Source organism: Pleurodeles waltl, chromosome 7 (assembly GCF_031143425.1).
Source record: "Pleurodeles waltl isolate 20211129_DDA chromosome 7, aPleWal1.hap1.20221129, whole genome shotgun sequence".
Taxonomy (NCBI): domain Eukaryota; kingdom Metazoa; phylum Chordata; class Amphibia; order Caudata; family Salamandridae; genus Pleurodeles; species Pleurodeles waltl.
This window is the reverse complement of record NC_090446.1, coordinates 1258397811-1258412671: the sequence shown is the minus strand read 5'-3', so window position 1 is coordinate 1258412671 and position 14861 is coordinate 1258397811. Positions and strand designations below refer to the sequence as shown.

General features: G+C 41.1%; 1 protein-coding gene across 1 annotated transcript in view; it reads right to left on the bottom strand.

Annotated features, from left to right (window-relative positions):
• The window catches only part of ABCC3 (ATP binding cassette subfamily C member 3), a 691699-nt gene that overhangs the window by 293055 nt on the left and 383783 nt on the right, over positions 1-14861 (bottom strand). Inside the window, exons 14-15 of the mRNA XM_069200423.1 lie at positions 11277-11364; positions 9138-9204 (exon numbers count right to left, since the gene is read on the bottom strand). Of these exons, the coding sequence (XP_069056524.1) occupies positions 9138-9204; positions 11277-11364 (155 nt within the window). The remainder of the gene's footprint in view (positions 1-9137; positions 9205-11276; positions 11365-14861) is intronic.

Sequence of the window (14861 nt, the reverse complement as noted above, 5' to 3'; positions counted from 1 at the left end):
GCCAATTTTCAGGCCTCTTTTCACTTGTACCAGGTACAACATCCTGGGGTGAACACACAATTGACACTGGAGACAGCCTGCCTGTCAAAAGTAAAATGTATAGGCAGCCTGACCATGTCAGGGACTGCATTAAACAAGAAGTGCAGAAAATGTTGGATTTAGGGGTGATTGAACCTTCTGAAAGTCCCTGGGCTAGCCCAGTTGTGCTTGTACCAAAACCTCACACCAAAGAAGGAAAGAGAGAGATGAGGTTTTGTGTAGATTACAGAGGGCTCAATCAGGTAACCAAAACTGATGCTCTCCCTATACCCAGGGCAGATGAGCACATTGATACACTGGCTTCTGCCAAGTATCTTAGCACATTTGATCTAACTGCAGGGTATTGGCAGATTAGATTGGCAGAAGATGCTAAACCCAAGACTGCATTTTCTACCATTGGAGGGCACTACTAATTCACAGTAATGCCCTTTGGTTTGAAAAATGCACCTCCCACTTTTCAGAGGTTGTTGAATACAGTCCTGCAAGGGTTGGAGGCTTTCAGTGCAGCATATCTAGATGATATTGCTTTCTTTAGATCAACCTGGGATGATCACCTGGTACACCTATGGAAAGTTTTGGAGGCCCTGCAAAAGGCAGGCCTCACTATCGAGTGCCAGATAGGGCAGGGGGAAGTGGTGTATCTGGGCCACCTGGTTGGTGGAGAACAGATTGCACCACTACAGGGGAAAATCCAGACTATCATGGATTGGGTTCCCCCTACAACTCAAATCCAGGTGAGACTCTTTTTAGGCCTTACAGGGTACTCTAGGAGATTCATCAAGAATTATGGCTCCATAGCAGCCCCTCTTAATGATCTCACTAGCCAGAAAATGCCTAATAAGGTGCTATGGACAGCTGGCTGTCAGAAAGCTTTTGAAGAGCTCAAACAGGCCATGTGCTCTGCACCTGTCATAAAAAAAACATGTTACTCCAAGAAATTCATTGTTCAAACTGATGCATCTGAATTAGGGGTAGGGGCAGTACTATCACAACTGAAATCTGAGGGCCAGGATCAACCAGTTGCTTTCATCAGCAGAAGGTTGACCCCTAGAGAAGAGTGTTGGTCTGCCATAGAGAGGGAGGCCTTTGCTGTGGTCTGGGCACTGAAAAAGTTGAGACCATACCTGTTTGGTACTCACTTTATTGTTCAGACAGACCACAAACCTCTACTTTGGCTAAAGCAAATGAAAGGTGAAAACCCTAAATTGTTGAGGTGGTCCATATCTCTACAGGGAATGGACTATACAGTGGAACATAGACCTGGGAGTACCCACTCCAATACAGATGGACTCTCCAGATAGTTCCACTTAGACAATGAAGACTCATCTGGACAAGGCTAGTCTTATTGCCCTTCGTTTGGGGGGGGTGGGTTGTGTAGGAAAGTACCATCTTGCCTGGCATGTTACCCCCATTTTCACTGTATGTATGTTGTTTTAGCCCTTGTGTCACTGGGATCCTGCTAGGCAGGACCCCAGTGCTCATAGTATGTGCCCTGTATGTGTTTCCTGTGTGGTGCCTAACTGTATCACTGAGGCTCTGCTAACCAGAACCTCAGTGGTTATGCTCTCTCTGCTTTCTAAATTTGTTACTGCAGGCTAGTGACTAAATTCACCAATTCTCATTGGCACACTGGAACACCCATATAATTCCCTAGTATATGGTACTTAGGTACCCAGGGTATTGGGGTTCCAGGAGATCTCCATGGGCTGCAGCATTTCTTTTGCCACCCATAGGGAGCTCAGGCAATTCTTACACAGGCCTGCCACTGCAGCCTGAGTGAAATAAAGTCCATGTTATTTCACAGCCATTTTTCATTGCACATAAGTAACTTATAAGTCACCTATACGTGTAACCCTCACTTGGTGAAGGTTGGGTGGCAAGTTACTTAGTGTGTGGGCACCCTGGCACTAGCCAAGGTGCCCCCACATCGTTCAGGACAAATTCCCCAGACTTTGTGACTGCGGGGACACCATTACACGCGTGCACTATACATATGTCACTACCTATGTATAGCGTCACAATGGTAACTGCGAACATGGCCATGTAACGTCTAAGATCATGGAATTGTCACCCCAATACCATTCTGGTATTGGGGGGACAATTCCATGATCCTCCGGGTCTCTAGCACAGAACCCGGGTACTGGCAAACTGCCTTTCCGGGGTTTCCACTGCAGCTGCTGCTGCTGCCAACCCCTCAGACAGGATTCTGCCCTCCTGGGGTCTGGGCAGCCACAGCCCAGGAAGGCAGAACAAAGGATTTCCTTTGAGAGAGGGTGTTACACCCTCTCCCTTTGGAAATAGGTGTGAAGGGCTGGGGAGGAGTAGCCTCCCCCAGCCTCTGGAAATGTTTTGATGGGCACAGATGGTGCCCATCTCTGCATAAGCCAGTCTACACCAGTTCAGGGATCCCCCAGCCCTGCTCTGGCGTTAAACTGGACAAAGGAAAGGGGAGTGACCACTCCCCTGACCAGTACCTCCCAGGGAGGTGCCCTGAGCTCCTCCAGTCTGTCCCAGACCTCTGCCATCTTGGATTCAGAGGTGTTGTGGGCACACTGGACTGCTCTGAGTGGCCAGTGCCAGCAGGTGACGTCAGAGACCCCCTCTGATAGGCTCTTACCTTTCTTGGTAACCAATCCTCCTTTCTTGGTAGCCAAACCTCCTTTTCTGGCTATTTAGGGTCTCTCCTCTGGGGGATTCTCCAGATAATGAATGCAAGAGCTCACCAGAGTTCCTCTGCATGTCTCTCTTCGACTTCTGCCAAGGTTTGACCGCTGACTGTTTCAGGACGCCTGCAAAACCGCAACAAAGTAGCAAGACGAATACCAGCAACATTGTAGCGCCTAATCCTGCTGGCTTTCTCGACTGCTTCCTGGTGGTGCATGCTCTGAGGGATGTCTGCCTTCACCCTGCACTGGAAATCCCGAAGAAATCTCCCGTGGGTAGACGGAGTCTTCCCCCTGCTAACGCAGGCACCAAACTTCTGCATCACCAGTCCTCTGGGTCCCCTCTCATCTCGACGAGCGTGGTCCCTGGAACACAGGAGCTATATCCAAGTGACTCCCACAGACCAGTGATCATTCAGTCCAAGTTTGGTGGAGGCAAGTCCTTGCCTCCCCAAGCTAGACTGCAAACCTGTGTGCTGCGTGATTTGCAGCTGCTCCGGCTTCTGTGCACTTCTCCAAGGATTCCTTTGTGCACAGCCTAGCCTGGGTCCCCAGCACTCCTTCCTGCAGTGCTCAACCCTCTGAGTTGGACTCCGACGTCGTGGGACCCTCCTTTGTGACTCTGAGCCAGCTCCGGTTCACAAATATTCTATGTGCCTGCTCTCGTACTTCTGTGGGTGATGCCTGCTTCTGTGGGGGCTCTCTGAGTTAGTGAGCGCCCCCTCTGTCTCCTTCTCCAAGGGGTGACATCCTGGTCCTTCCTGGTCCCCAGCAGCACCCAAAAACCTCTACCGTGACCCTTGCAGCTATCAAGGCTTGTTTGTGGTATTTCTGCGTGTAAATACTTCTGCAACCTCCAGCACGGCGTGGGACATCTTCCATCCAAAGGAGAAGTTCCTAGCTCTCTTTGTTGTTTCAGAATCTTAGGCTTCTTCAATCCAGAGGCAGCCTTCTTGCACCTTCGTCTAGGATTTCCTGGGCTCCTGCCCCCCTGGACACTATAGCGACTCTTGGACTTAGTCTCCTTGCCTTGCAGGTCCTCAGGTCCAGGAATCCATCTTCAGTGCTTTGCTGGCATTTGTGGTTCTTGCAGAATCCCCCTATCACGACTATTGTGTCCTACTGGAGTAGTAGGTGTACTTTACTCCTACTTTTCAGGGTCTTGGGGTGGGGTATCTTGGACACCCTGACTGTTTTATTACAGTCACAGCGACCCTCTACAAGCTCCCATAGGTCTGGGGTCCATTCGTGATTCGCATTCCACTTTTGGAGCATATGGTTTGTGTTGCCCCTAGACCTATGTTCACATATTGCATCCTATTGTAATTCTACACTGTTTGCATTACTTTTCTTACTGTTACGTACCTGTTTTGGGTTTGTGTACATATGAATTGTGTATATTACTTACCTTCTAACTGAGGGTACTCACTGAGATACCTTTATTTTTAGTAACTCTGAGTATAGTGTTTTCTTATGATATTGTGCTATATGATATGAAGTGGCATAGTAGGAGCATTGCATGTCTCCTAGTTCAGCCTAAGCTGCTTTGCCATAGCTACCTTCTATCAGCCTATGCTGCTAGAAACACCTCTATTCTACTAATAAGGGATAACTGGACCTGGCACATGGTGTAAGTACCACAAGGTACCCACTATAAGCCAGGCCAGCCTCCTACACTGGGACTCTAGAAGGGCCGGCCTCTTCACCTTCTCAGTACCTTAGGATATTCCTTGAGTAGAAGGCAATTCAGGACTCACAGGAGTCATAAACATGAGAAAGACACAGGTTGTAGACATTGTGAGGGTAAGACCATGTGTATTTCTAGTTGCCCTGGGAGTAATATTGAAAGGGCATCCTTTTCATTATTCCATTCTAGTGTGCATTCTCTGGAGTCATAATCCAGAGGTGAAACATGTGGTCTCTGAAGAGTGTGGGGAAACTCCTGGCATCCTAGGAGTTGAACATTGGTCGACGGTCCTCCAAAGGAGCCAGATGATGAAATGTGAAGGAGAGTCAATGAGGTGCAGATATGTTTTCCTGACACATCAGTCATGAAATCCAACCATATGGGTTCTTAAAACATGTTGAAATCCAGATGAAAATGAAACCTTCTCAGAATACATTCAAACCCACTGGCAGAAAGAACATCGAGCCAGTGTCCATGCACATTGCCCGCTAAGAGAGGAGCCACAGCACATCTTGTGAGTTGAAAGCTTTTTTCAAAGAAAAACAACTTACAGATTTCTGCAGTGCAACACTAGATGGCAAAAGAATGCAGAGCATGTGAATTGACAGCAAACATGCATCTGACTTGAGGGTATGGTTTACTCCTAACACACAAGGAGTCAGCAAAACTGACATAAAAACAGGTAATGTATGCATGTATGTACACTGTGCTCATTCATGCATATACTACAGACAGCTAATTTTGCAGCTGCTTTAGATCAGTTAGCATTGCTAAAAGAGCCCAATGTGAGTGGTTAGAATAATTGAGTGCAAATATTTTGCAAGTAATTCCCCCATTAAGGTTTACATTTAACGTATAATGGAAAAACTGAAAAATTCAGCTATTGGTGCTTTTGTATATTTGTTAAACATTACAAATCTGTCTACAAAGCATGTAGGAAGTGAAGAGAAAGGATACATATTATAAGTATACTGAAAAAAAAAAAATGAAAATCTACTAATTTTTCAAACCTAGGCATGTGTAGTACATGTGCATTGTGTTCCATGCCAGTCATGTAGGCAGTTAATAAACAAGGGTCGATAAATATGGTAAGGTGAGGACAGGGCAGCCTTTTCTGACAACAGCAAAGAGGTGCAAGCAAAATATGTGCACACTTGTTAAATTACTAAGAGAGATTACATTGTTTTAAGGATTGTCACAGGAATACACAATTTACCCTTTCTTTGTCTATTTTCTTGATCTAAACAATGAATGGCTTCAGAAAATGCTAATTCAGTCAGTGAAAGTAGTGTAGGCAGGGGAAACTATAAAGGAGGTTTCGAATTTAGTTATGTCAGAAAGTGGGTTATTAATTTGGGAAGGGAACACCTTACCAATTTAATAAACACACGGGTTAGGCCTTGCAGTTAACTGGCTAACTATGCAGTGTACCAGTGTAGGGGCACAGTATGCAGATTTTACAGGCAACCCTTATTGGTTGACAGAGTTTCAAATAATAACCCTAAATGCTCTCTTTTGTGGTAGTGTGGGTGAGCAGTTTAGGCTTGTCAGAGGGTAGTGCTAAGCATTTGTTTAACACACAGGGTAAATAACAAGCACACATTGAAGAAGAAACACAAGACCAATTTAGAAAAAAAAAACACTTTTTAGATTATTTTAGACATGAAAAATCTTCAGAAATAAGTAACTGCTATTTGACAGGTTACTTTGCACAGTGGGGTAAGTATATACAATGCTGTGTACCATCATGCCCTATGCATACCATTTTTCACAGCAGTTCCTCTTTGCTTTACTGTAAAAATTCATGTCTCTCTTTCAAGTGGCTACTAATGCTTATGCGAACAGTTGTACTCTTCTGTCTTGCTGTGTCCAGAAGCAGGCATAGTAGCCAGGAATGTGTATTGGCTTCTGGAAGTGTAAGACGTGGCATAACTGGTTTAAAGATAGTTCTGGCTCAGACAGCCCAAGGTACATTTTCCTAAGGTTTCTTTTCCCTTAATATTATCCAAAATCTGATTTATTTTGAAGAAAATAATTTTCAATTATGTTTCTAGCATTTCCTAAGTGAATATACAAAATAAGTATTTAGTCCTATATTATGAAACGTCTAGGTGAACCTACACAGTGTAAACACCTTTTAGGTCTTCAGTCACTGTGTAGGCACTTATTTCAAATCTATACTCTACTACTTTATATATTCTGGGTACCCAGCCTTACCGGTTTACTATGCACATTGAAGAGCCTACTTGTTAAATTCTTTAAAATATCTTTTAGCAATGCTATTTAAGGGTCCGAGCACATGCACAAAGCATATTAATGCCAGTTGAAAATATATTGTTCATAAAAATGCAAAAATACAGGGATAACCGTTAATAAGAGGCCAATTTCCTCCACATTGTTACAGCTTCATTTCAAAGACTATACCTTAAAGAATACATATATCTTAACAATTACAATAGGATATTGCTTTCCAATTAACATAATAACTGAAAATATGAAAATAGCAATGTCTGCAGAAGATACATAGGGGGTCATTACAACTTCGGCGGTCTGCCTTGCAGACCGCCGAGGTTGCGGGAGCCAGAATACTGCCAGTGCTGGCGGTATGGCTGGCTCCGTATTTTGACTTTTCCGCTGGGCCAGCGGAAAAGTCACATCAACATTGCCGCCGGCTCGTAATTGAGCTGGCGGCAATGCTGATGTGCAGCGGGTGCAGTAGCACCCGTCACGCATTTCACTGCCCGAAATTCGGGCAGTGAAATGTGCGACGGGGCTCTGCCTGGAGGCCCCTGCACTGCCCATGCCAAGTGCATGGGCAGTGCAGGGGCCCCCTGAGTCCCCTTACCGCCAGCCTCTTCCTGGCGGTGCAAACCGCCAGAAATAGGCTGGCGGTAGGGGAGTCATAATCCCCAGGGCAGCGCTGCTTGCAGCGCTGCCCTGGCGGATTATCACCGCCGGGGCTAAAATGGCGGAATACCGCCGGCCCCGGCGGTGCGACCACAGCGGTACCGCCGTGGTCAAAATATGGGTTTTCGGAACGCCAGCCTGTTGGTGGTACGAACGCCACTTTAACCCTGGCGGTCACCGACCGCCAGGGTTGTAATGACCACTATAATGATTAACAGGTTATAAAATTATTAAAGGAGAAAAAGAACAGAGATCTTCTTCCAGGACAAACCTAAAACACATCAGCCAATTCACAGTCGGGAAGATCAGGTAAGTTTAGACATTGGTTAACAAACCCCACATACTGCGTCCCATCCTATCAGTTTGTATATACCAGCACAGATTATGTCTCTACCTGAAATGAGTTGAAGTAGAAATATACAAGTGTGGAAAGCCATTGAAGGACTCCTGAGAACTGATAACTAGCAATTGTTTCCTACACTGCATAAATGAGCACATGCAGGTGGTGTATTGTATCAGATGACTGAACATAGAGAACATCCCAATGGGCTGGATAAAATGCTTGTTATGCCCACCTGTTCACTCTTAATTCTATTCCCAATTCTCAAATCTATTCTCTATAATATATTGGTAACCCTTGCAAAATATAGTAGAGATATTGTTCAAAACCAACAGCATTTGACAATGGTTTTTATTGCATATTAACTGGCAGTTAGAAAACTGAAGAAAATGGCCAGTCTCATACATTATGGATCACCTGGATACAATTGTGAGTTCTGAATGGATCTCAGATGCTAGTTTACATACATGTTTTCTCTGCAAAAACACTTAAAGATGAGTGGGTAAACCTTACACAGCCTTGTGTATTTGAACAGCCCGGGGAAGAACTATTACAAAAAAAACAGTTACCCAGTGATATGAACATAGGATGACAGTGAATATAATGCACATTTGTTAGGTAAATGCATAGTCTGTGTAATTAAGGAGAAGCACACATGATGCCATGTACATCTATGAAATCTCTGAATGTAGTTAAACAAATAAACTGTGCCCTCATTCACCTTTTTTTACTTATTTGGGTATGCTCACTTTTCCATGGAGAGAAGGCACTTTTTTTATGTGGCAGGGACATTCACTGTTTCATTTTCTGGTGTTTTTTGTGGTGTACTTTATGGTATCACATTAGCATTTTTCTATTGGTTGCTATGAAACTGTTTCAGTCTCCATGCCCTACTCCTTTTTAAACTATTAATCACATGTAGGAAAAACCTGATGTATGTGCACTAGCATTGTGATGGAAAAGAACAAAGCTTTGAGTCAACATATGGGCTATCAAATGGGGACTATGTGGGAAACTAGAGGAAAGACAAGGCAGTCAAGAAACCAAATCCAACAGATCCCACAATTTAATCTCTTTGTGACAGTACTCATGTTGATTTTATGAAAATGCAACATATTTGAGGGCCCTCTCACATGTCAGAATTTGCGTGAAAAAGTAGGACAAGGAAAACTACATTATTACCTCCCTCCTGAAATAACTGGTGAGCATGAGAGTTATTGCATATGCTGAACTATCACGCTAATGGATTTATGACCACCAACCTGACACTTTTAGTTCACTCCCATTATTGCTGTCTCATCCTCTCCCTCACAACTGGAGCACTAAGCACAGATAAGTCAAATCAAGTATATCAAACCTAAACCTTGAAAAATGGTTACCCTACAAGCTTTACTGGATGTCAAGGATGACAATGCTCTAATTTGAAGATCTGAAAAAAATAAAACAAAAATAATGATAAGTAAAGATTACATATAAGGTAGTTCTAAATAAGAAATCTTACTCTTTTAAAACAGGTTCAGTATCCAGTGCCCAGCTGAACCTCCCGTTCTGTACAGTAATGGCAAAACCTGTATGATATGAAATGAATAATTAGTGAAACAAGTCCTTTATATGAAGAATAACTGTTAACATAAATGATACACTTAATGAATGGAAACCCATTACCCCTCATCTAGGCAAAGAGACACTGTCTTGCTCTTACTGTTAGACTGTGACCCACTGAGTAGAAAAACAAGCAGGATGGGTTTGACTTCAACAGAGCGGTGTGGCATGAGTCCCTATCATACAGTGATCTCATGGGCCGACATCTTGGACTACCCGTACAATTTAAGATGGTAGTACTCAAAAAACCTCATTAATCTGAACCATTAATCATTACTGTGGGCATGTTCCCTTTTAAGTTTGTCTGTGCCAGACATAATGAGGGAGGGGAGGATTTGGACTGGACCCATCATAGCAATAAAGCCTATAGAACAATGCATGGAGGTATAAAACAGTGTCTACATGTGGAGAGGGAGCCCAAGAGTTACTATAAAATCTTGGGTCTATGCAGGTCCATTTGGTCCTGCCACTTCAGAGGTTTGAAGCACATGTGGAAATAGGAGAGATGGAGCGATGGTTGCCAGTTCTGCCCCTCTCATGAGATTACACTAAAATAAGAAGTGGCATAGATCCTGTAAATATGCCAAAGCCATGTTGTCTGCCTGCATTCTTTCACGTGTCAGGAGAATCAGTTTTTGTTTCATTATTGTGCAGCAGCTGCATGGTGGAACAAACTATTTGTCTTTGAATAGGATAAGATAAATGGGCAACAAACATAGGACATATGTGGAAAAAGAGAGGAAAGACAGACTAGTCGAAAATTCACCTCTCACAATCTCAGAGCTTGATGTACAAAGATGACATCCCCCAAAAAGTGGCGGAAAACTATCCATTGACTTCCTCTCAATGCAATCTGATTTTGTGAATAGACCTATATACAAATACTGAAACAAGGAAGGTCACAGAGCTATCTGCCTAATTAACCAGACCAATCTGGGACCCCCTCTGAATGACTACAATCACAGTAGTTTTAGAGCTTTGTGAAAGACAGCAGGCCACTATCCATGTGACTGTTTTCCTAAATTTAAAACCTTTTTTAAGGAATCTGGGCAGATTTAAAAAAGGTGTTTTCAATTGAGAAAAATTCAATGAGAGCAGGTAGTAGTTCCTTTGTCTACTAGCTGCACCCCAAGATACTGCCACACTTAGTCCTAGGGGGAAGGGCTCTGAAGCAGACCCCTTATGCATTGCAAATCTTTTACCACCATAGCTCATCAATGGTTTGAAACAGCAAATCCAATGATAAACTATTGATACATTCCTTTTTACAAATCTGAAATTGGAGGTGAGTACCTCTTTCCTACCTCACCCATTTTAAAGGATTAAAAAAATGCTTTTATGAGTCATAACTTTTTTTTGATTCACGCAAGAGCTTTTGTCTATGACGAAAAACCATTTTGAAGTTATAAATCCAGTGATTTTGTGAATCGCGGGGTTTGCAGTCACACAAAGGGTTTGTAAATCATGCCCTATCTTCTTTGTGAGAGTAACCCGGCTCATATGATATATAGCCCATGTCATTTAACATCATCCCAAATGTCAGAACCTGCAGAAAAAGAAGTCAGAAAAGGAAAAGTATATTCTGTAAAGAGGGAGGAGTTGAAGGAAAAGGATAGTCCACATGGCTTCACTTCTCAAAGCTCCCTACATAAATGACAGGTGGGCATGTACGGTAGTGTAGCCTTTGGAATATCAGGCTGATGGATTTAGGATCACCCACCTGTCAACTTTTATTCACGTTCATCATTTCAGTCTAAGTCAAAGCAGGCAATGTGTTAAGCCACTAAATGGACACCACTTGCTTTCACCTGACCCTGGATCCCTTGGAGGAAGTGGCCACAGATTTAAACCCTTACTTCTATACTTCTGTTTCCTTATTATCATTGTGATCATCTACTTTGTATTCAATATTATTTTTTCTAACATCATCATTTACTATCCAGGTTTTTCTTCATTTCCATTCAATATACTTACAGTTGTAACTGCATGAACATGATTTTACAATTTGTTATATTTTACAAATGAAATTGGCCATTACCTTGAGTAATAGACTTTGTATCTACAGAATCAGGATCAAGTTCATCATTACTGAGAAACTTCTGTATTCTATTCAAAGAAACGCTAGACTAAAAATAAAAAGATATACGTTATTTCAAAACAAGCTGTTCACTTTAAAAACACTCATCTCTAACATCATTTTATTTCAGTTCTACTTTGATCTTGGTTGTGAAGAATCTATTATCCTTTATTTTGACATTTGATGATTCACTTATTCTCAAACTGCTAAGAACCGTGTATATGTAACTATGCACTTTAACAACCTTTAGCTCCATTCGGACTCTTTGAAGCAAGCAGCTGATTTAACTCTAATTAAAGAAATTAGCACCCACAGAAAAACAATATGATAAAGGCCTATTTTTTATCTATACTCTTGCAACCATTCACCTTGGTTAATCATTCACAAACTCACAGATGGAAAATTATTGACCATTGTTGACCAGTGTACACATACATTGCTTGTCTCAAAGAATAATGGGGCCAGCAAATTCCAATATGGGCAACCTTGTTATTAGGATAGAATGTGAGAGTGGTCGGCAAAGGCCTTCTGTCACAATAACTGATAGCATTCAACACCTGTACCCATGTTAACATCAGCCTCCGATCAGAAAATGAGTGACATTTTAAAATACTGCTATTTGTAAGGTCCCCCTCAATGATAATTCCCAGAACCCTTGTGAATCCTGGGGGCCCCTACCACTCCACCATCCTGTTATGCCTTTATCAGGCAAAATAAGCTGTAGTATTGGGGCAGGAGTGATCCAGTCTAAGAAGCATGTGCGGTTGATGGCATCAGGCACAGAAAGTGACACAGCTGGCCCAAGCTGTGTAACTTGGAACACAAAAGGTAGACTTTTCTTATATGTAATAAGGTAGTAACTGGGTCTATCACAATAAGCTTAGCATACTGTGAAAGTGTAGCTGGAAGGATCGGATAAAAATAGATGGGGGGAGAAGGGCAAGCAAATCTGGTAATTCTTTTATTTTTTGTTTTAAATTACCAGAGCATGCACATTACTATAAAAATCATCTCTGTGGGAAGTGTAGGAAGTTACTTATGCGAAATGTAAGTTGTGATTTGAGTCACAGCTTTCTAAAGATTTTATAAAGCGCTCCTGCACCAATGATATTAAGGCTCTTTAAAATAAACACTGAAGGAACCACAGGGAGAAGAAAAAAAGACACTTAAACAAGTACACATATGATCAGGAGTCAGCAAGATCATTCAAGTATGGACACAAGGATGTGGTTAAAGCATTCCCTGAACTTAAAAGACTGTGATGTAAGCTAGGGTGTCAAGTGGATTAAATGATTGTCCCAGAATATAGGGGTCTGGGTTGAAAATATTTGTCTCTTTGAAAAATATACTAAAGTCCAGATGCTATGGGTCCAAATAATTGGCCCAATTAGATGTCTTGTTAGGTGCAGTCTAGGGGGAGGCCGACAGGGGTTTGATGCACTGAAATTAATAAGAGAAGGCTTGATTATTACTCTAACAAGGGTCTAGTGAAAGCCTAAATCAAAAGATGTGATTCCCTTTTTTTGGTTAGAAATGTTTATTTAAGATAAACACAAGTTACAACTGAATCATTTAGAATATGGAGACTGTGGTGAAATAAGAAAAGCTTGCATAATAAACATCTGTTGTAAGTATACTTATTTACTAAGTAAAGGAGATTTAACTAGGAATCAAATGGAAAGGTAATTACAAGAGCTTCAGAATGACTATTACCTCATAAATGAGGGTAAATGCCTGAAAAAGTAGAAATGAATAGTAAAGAAGATGAAAAAACTAAAAAGGATAAGATATACAAAATATTATCATGGGAACATGAAGTAAATTGTCAACTTGTTAGCAGTTATTAAATAACAATAGTAGGAAAGCACCCACCAAACAATCAATGCTATCAAATCAGAGCATATATATATATATATATCAAATGATGTTAAACAACATAAGTATTTATTATGAAATAAACACTAAATATGAATAGATTGTATTATAAGTCTAATGGCTTCAAGGGGGTTAAGGCACCTCTTCAGCTAATGGTTGATGTGAACTCTACAACATAGCAGTAGCATTTACATAAACAGTCACAGTGGACTAAATAGTTACTCTTTTATTTGGAAATTGAGATGGGTGATATTAGGTTTGTGATTATAACACACTCCATTCCACCATGTTTGAAAGGATATAGGGCCTGATTACAAACCTGGCAGATGAGATACTCCATCACACATGTGACGGATATCCCACCCGCCTTTTTATTCGTCATGTTTGTGACAGAGCATCCCACCGGCTAAGATCATAACCAAGCCCATAGTCGCTGATGTCCTTCAATTCATTTTTATTTGCTGATAGGCAACTGCTTACATAAGATTAATTATATTATTATTTAAGGAACAACATTTCCTAAAAGTATATTTATGACCGTGGAAGGAACACTTGAATGAAATACTAAATGTATCTGGGTCCACCTGTTTAAAAGGTGGCAAAGATCCCTTCAAATGGAATATAATTGTATGATGGTTCCCCACTTGTATCTTTATTATTTATATTGGCTTTGAAACCCTTTTATTCCAGGATAAGTCATTCGTTTTTTGTTTTTGGATTATATTATTTTATTTATTTCAATCCCAATCTCCTCTATTCCAGCTTTACATTTGCCTTAAAATACTAACTAAACTCAGTTGACTGTGAACTCCTTCCCCTTAAAAACAATGCATAAAACATTACTTTATTAATTCAGATTTTAAATGGAATCCTCAAAATATCAAATACTGAAGATATGTGTTCACCAACTCCATAAAAGACACACTTACAATAAATGTAAACATAGTGATTGATAAATAAACCTCATTAATAACCAGATAGAATCCCTTATTTCTTTCATATTGGGAACATCTGAACTTGGTTAAGTTGATGATGGTTCCTATCATTATATACATATTGTCTACTATTTGCTCAAGCATCGCATTTTACTTTCTATAAAAAGATTAATTGTACACAGTTTTCAGGTCTGTGGCATATGGCAAAGCTTTGCATGCCTCTAGTTAAGCTGAAGAGGGGCTAGAAGGTGGAGTTAATTTTCTGGATTATCAAGTTTTTCACTATGACCTTTGCTTAAAGCAATTTGCTTGCTAATCATCATAAAAGGTAGATGATATTAATTATTTATGTTTTGAACTTGAACAATCATGTATTAACCCATTTAATTTCAAAGGAGTGCCCTCATATTCCTAATACCATCCTGAATGTCATTATCCACTCAAACGTATTTGTAGATAAGTAAAAACCTGTGCCCCACTCACTGACTGAATAGAAAAAAGAATTTTGAACTAAACTATTTGGCATAGTGAAATTATTCAAATGAATCATTTTTTGAAATTCTGGCTGGACAAAGGTTTAATTTGGGTTCACAAGCTCATTAATAATATTTTACTGAGGCTCAACATTTCATTACATTTCTAAGATCATTCTGGAAGGACATTTAAGGATGTGTGCCCATTACGTATAAAGAGCTGTTGGCTAACAACACAGGTAACATTAGATAACAAGATTTTA